Below are 5,235 nucleotides of genomic sequence, written 5' to 3'. Positions count from 1 at the left end.
TTATTTATAGAACTCTATTCGTATAACTTTTTTCCTGCTAAAAATTTATGTTAACGATTTTTCAAAAGTTCTCAAAGATGCGTCTAAGTATCCCTTTACTGTTTCCATCAATACATTTAAACTATAAAAACTGCATGATGTCATTTTCCAATATGATTGCATAGTTAATATGCATAATCTAACCCCTTTACGTAATATGCTACGTAATATTTCGTAAAACTATGTAAATATTCTCCCCCGCCACCAAGCTTGTCTTTGTTTAAATGTTCGAAAGGCAATATTTAATTTTCTTTGCCATTGCCAGGTTATAAATTCTTACGATCAAATATCTTTCTCTAATTTTCGCAACGATTGCCGCAACTCCATCATGACCCGCTCCGTGATAACAATGAGTGATCAACAGTAATATGCAATTGTTACGCGGCAACGATACAATAAGGCAAAATTGTCACTACCTAAAATGGTGGTAAAGGTTTTTTCACTGCTGTCGTTTTGTTGCGACTAATATCGTTGGTTTTTGTGGCAGTGGCGTAGCTAGGAAAAATAGTCACTCCAGCCAATCCATCTCGCACCGGAGGCGCGACCCCACTAGGGGGGTCCGGGGGCATGCTCCCCCGGAAAATTTTGAAATCTAGAGCCTTGGAAACAGCATTTCCTGCGATTTCGAGGGCGAATTATTTGTTGTACAATAATTTATAAAGGTACTAAAGGTGGCTCAGAGAAACGTTACGCAGGAGACAATTGTCCTCTAAAACATAATTTATTCATCACTGCCCCTGCATAAACAGAAGAAATTTGTATTAGCACAAAAAATAATATAGTATACGACACTTCTAAAGCGCATAGAGAGAGATTTTTCTTAGCATTCTACTTGTTAGTTTAAACTTGTTTAGATTGGGGCAAGTAGACAGGGATGGCTTTATTCTTTAAAGTTATGCTTAATTTTCTCAATGAAGTACCATGTATTATACGAACAAATATCAAAACACATACTATACTCATCATTTATAAAGAAAGGCCAGCCTCCTGGGTTTTTCTACAAATTTTTCAACCACCTCGTTATGCAACACCTCTGATTCCTCTTTCTTTTCAATGATATCTTTGTGAATAGATATTCTACACAAAGAGCTAAGCCGACCTTGACCCATTCTATTTCTTAAATAGCTTTTACCCTTTTAAGCAAGAAAACGACCTCTCTACTGAAGCACTTGCCACTGCCAACACACCATTCAATTTTAACAAATTTACCACTTGACCTAAACTCGACTGGAGATTAAATTTGAAGATGTATTTAAGAACCTCATTACTGCACTCTTTGTGAAAGTCCTTGTCGTTGTAAATGAAGGAAAGTTGACTCTCCAAAGTTTGGATGTCAAAAGAGGACTATACTTATCTTTGAGAAGATTGATCTTCTCCTGTGGAACTATGCCCTTCCATGTAGTAAATAGTTTAGGATTTACAAGGTCTAAAAACTCGAACTGATTAATATCTTGAAATCGTTCACTTAACATGCCTTTAATGGAATCAATAATCTCAAAATAAAGCTGTTTGTAATTGTATCTACTATCTGCTCTGGTTGCTGGTGGGCCTACTTTTTCTAGTGCAGTTTGGTAAAACTCGGTGAAAGCTTGATCTGTGCGAAGTGACACAATAAACTGCTTGAAATTGTCAATCTTGCTTATGCCATAGTTAAAATGGGTTTCCCTATTTTGAAGAATGGAATACAAAATTGTGGACTGTTCTAAAATCCTGTAAAAAACACACACTAGAAAACAAAAGAGAAAGCTATCAAGATAATGCAGTAAGCCACTTATTTTACTTAATGACTCATCATCCCACCCAGCTGGTTGTTCAAGTACCCCTCAAAAATATCTAAAAGTTTTTCATAGTTTTTGTGCAATACATTGATTAATCTAGAGCGATAATACCATCTTGTTTCACCAGGGCAGGAAACTCAAGGTTGTTAGATGTGAGAAAAGCTTTTCTTTTGGGGCATTGCTTGTAAATGTGCTGAATGTAGCTATATTAATAAAAAGATTTTAACAGGAGAAATTGATGAGGCTGACTGGCATAGGACCAGGTTCAATCTATGAGCTGCACAATGAACAAAATGAGCAAAAGGATACTCTTGTCGAACCAATGCTTGAACACCATTGATATGGCCAGACATGACAGAAGCACCATCATATGTTTGTAAAACCAGTTTTCTTTTATATTAGAATACTCACCAAGTTTATCTTTGACAACTTGTGATATTGCTGTGGCATTTCTGTTCATACTTACATCCACAAATCCTAATTGCCTCTCCATAATTTCACTTGCTTTGTCAAACCGAGCAATAACACTTAGCTGCTCTTTGGTGGAGACATCAGATGCTTCATCAACCTGAATACTCATAAATGTGCAATCATTTATTTCCTTTCTGATTTCATCTTCAATAATTGAATCAAGACAGCTGATAAGACCATTTTGAATTTCTGGGGAGACTCCAGTAAATCTTCTGTCACCAACTATATCAGATTCTGCTAGTCTACTGTGCAGTCGACGCTCAAATACAGAATCAAACTTAGCAAAACATTCGAGCAACTCTCTATAATTACCTTTGTTCAAGCTACCTTCGGACTCATTGTGACCTCTAAATGGCAACTCTTGCTTTGACAAATACAGCACGGCCTCAGTAACAGTTTTAAAATTTCTCGATTTTGTCTTACCTCCTCATTGTGACGCTGAATCTCATTTCTTCTAGCGAGGGACATAAGACAATCAATTCGTTCACTAGCTCCATACGTTTTCCATGTCTTAAATGCAGTCAAATGCGATTTAGATTTTCATGCTTCTTAGCATCAGACATAATACTCCGCATATCGTTGTAGCCATTCTTAGTCCACGATGGCGATGTTTTGGGAAAACATTAGACATGGCCAACAAAACACTTTCTGCAAGGTTGTACTGCCACACAGCCAGTCCTTCGCCTCATACCAATCTCTCTGAAATGCTCTTCCCTTATTTTGGATAGTTAAATCAGGAGTAGGCCGTTCATGAACGATAACATTCTGTTCGACCGACGATCGAGCAGAGAACGGTTTAGCTAATAAGCTATTTACTAAATCAACATCAGTTGAGCAAATCGCAGTCGCACTTGAAGCCATTGTGTCATACACAAATACAAAATAGCAATTTGAGAGTAAACACAATGGAAAATTAATACCGACAATGACACGTAATTTGATAATCACTAATCGCTGTACTCGTATTAAAAGGTCGAATAATTACAACCTCCGCCAATTTAAAATAGCGGGAGTTCGACTATAAAACAGCAGATTTGAGCATGCGTCAAGTCCCTTAGCCAACCAGAATTCAAAACTTCTTATATAGAATTATATTTTATGTTCCGCCCTCTGAAGATGGGCGGAATACGTGGAGAATCGCGCGAGTATGCAATGTGCGAGAAAAGGCGGTTGCTAGGTTACATAACAAATCTTGAGATTTTGCTGTATTACGATTACGAACCACCTAATAAAAGCGTAAATATGAACGAATAAAACATAATATTACAAATTGTTCGTGAAATAATGTATATCTTATGTCCAAATAGAATATTTATTATTTTTTTGGGAAATTTCTACTCCTGCTGGGCGGGAGTAGCGGGACCGCTAGCTACGCCACTGTTTTGTGGTAGTTTTACTTGTCGTCAGAACTGAGAAGCTTCTCTGTGATTCAGTATTCCTCTTTGTTATTGACGTCATCCCACTCACTGCAAGCAAACATTTAAACAAAATAAAAATGAAACAAAAAAGTCAGGACTTTTGTAGAAAGTTATTTTAAGTTAATGGCACAGCAGACAACCTCGACTAGCAGCAATTTTCTATATTTTGTTTAATTAAAACCAGAAAATATGTTTCAAGTATTCATACACATGGCAGAACTCGAGAAAATTTTAATAGATTAAAAATTCTGTCCTCGTTTTGATGACCACCCCATGCTTTCGCCTTTATACATTATAGACAAATTAGAAAAAGATTTTATTTATTACGAAAAAATCAAACCTTTTGCGTGTTCTGCATAATAGTTAGCATGAAAAGCAAACAAACTTTTAGGGTGCGACCCATAACTACCGGATTTGAGCATTATGAAAAAATGATTACTTGAGGATCGTATTTTCACTCCTGTAGTCGCATTTTCTCCACAATAACAATCAAGTACAGGCGAAGTATCATTCGGACCATTGTAAACAGTGAGAATTGAATACTTGCATTGAGGTATAGTCAGTATTGAGAATGTTAGGGTTATAGTAAATGTTTCTGCCACGGTTATCTGCCATGAGCAACACCGACGGCATAAGTCTCTTTCATGATTGGTTGTATTGTTCGAAGATATTGAGCCAGTAGGTCCATTGAATGAACAACGACAGTCTAAAATATATAAATACACATAGGTACCAATGAGAAAGCATACACAAATATTTTATACGCAGTAAATATTATTCGTCATGCGAAACCTAAAAAAACGGCGAATATCAAATGGAAATTGTAGCTAGATTCATACACGGAATCTCAAATGTAATCTCGTCGTTTAAAAATTTCATATAATAGTTTCGGCTATTTTTACACTCTTTTATGCTCAGCCCATTACCTTTATAGTAACAAAAATACAGTTTTCTGAGACTTAGCCCAGCTGAAGTATTCACGAACACGTGTTTCTCATGAAAATCATCAATATTGTCATCATCTTTGGTGTTAAATGATATATACTCCATCTCACTTGTTGCCCACTTCACCATTTGACATCTGGGTGATGTCAATGAATTAGATGTCAACAAATAGAAAGGTTGGGTAACAGGCAACTCTATGGGTTCATACCATTTGCCATCAGTTTGACAACAGTAATGAATGACAGTGTCGTCATTATACGTGCCGTGAGGTAATTGTCCTCCTTTTTTATTCGAATTTTCATCATCTTCATCGTCCCATTGAACAAACCCAGAACTCATACCTTTCGGACAATTCGTTTTGGACATATAAATACAATATGAACCATTAAAAGAAATGATTGAAAATGTTAGATCTACAGACAAGTTATTTGAGTCTAAGTACTATTATTTTATTTTTCGAGATTTGAATTGTAAGTTAAATGTGCAAAATAGCTGCGTATTATAGAAGGAGCTGGGATTCTTACAAAGTCACAAATATTCGGAAATGCTGCACAAATGTTTTTAGCAATACTGACCGTTGGGCC

At 36.3% G+C, this 5,235-nt stretch overlaps 1 protein-coding gene across 1 annotated transcript; it reads right to left on the bottom strand.

The window, feature by feature from the left end:
• Positions 1–3,708: 3,708 nt before the first annotated feature.
• LOC124450810 lies at positions 3,709–5,032 on the bottom strand. Its single transcript, XM_047001472.1, has 4 exons — positions 4,633–5,032; positions 4,146–4,412; positions 3,915–4,000; positions 3,709–3,754 (listed from the first exon to the last, which is right to left on the bottom strand). The coding sequence occupies exons 1-4, from the start codon at positions 5,015–5,017 to the stop codon at positions 3,752–3,754; spliced, it is 741 nt and encodes a 246-aa protein (XP_046857428.1). The 5' UTR covers positions 5,018–5,032; the 3' UTR covers positions 3,709–3,751.
• Between the last annotated feature and the right edge of the window lie 203 nt (positions 5,033–5,235).

Source organism: Xenia sp. Carnegie-2017, unplaced genomic scaffold (assembly GCF_021976095.1).
Source record: "Xenia sp. Carnegie-2017 unplaced genomic scaffold, XeniaSp_v1 HiC_scaffold_24, whole genome shotgun sequence".
NCBI lineage: Eukaryota > Metazoa > Cnidaria > Anthozoa > Malacalcyonacea > Xeniidae > Xenia > Xenia sp. Carnegie-2017.
The sequence above is the reverse complement of the archived record's forward strand: the minus strand, read 5'-3'. Positions and strand labels throughout refer to the sequence as shown.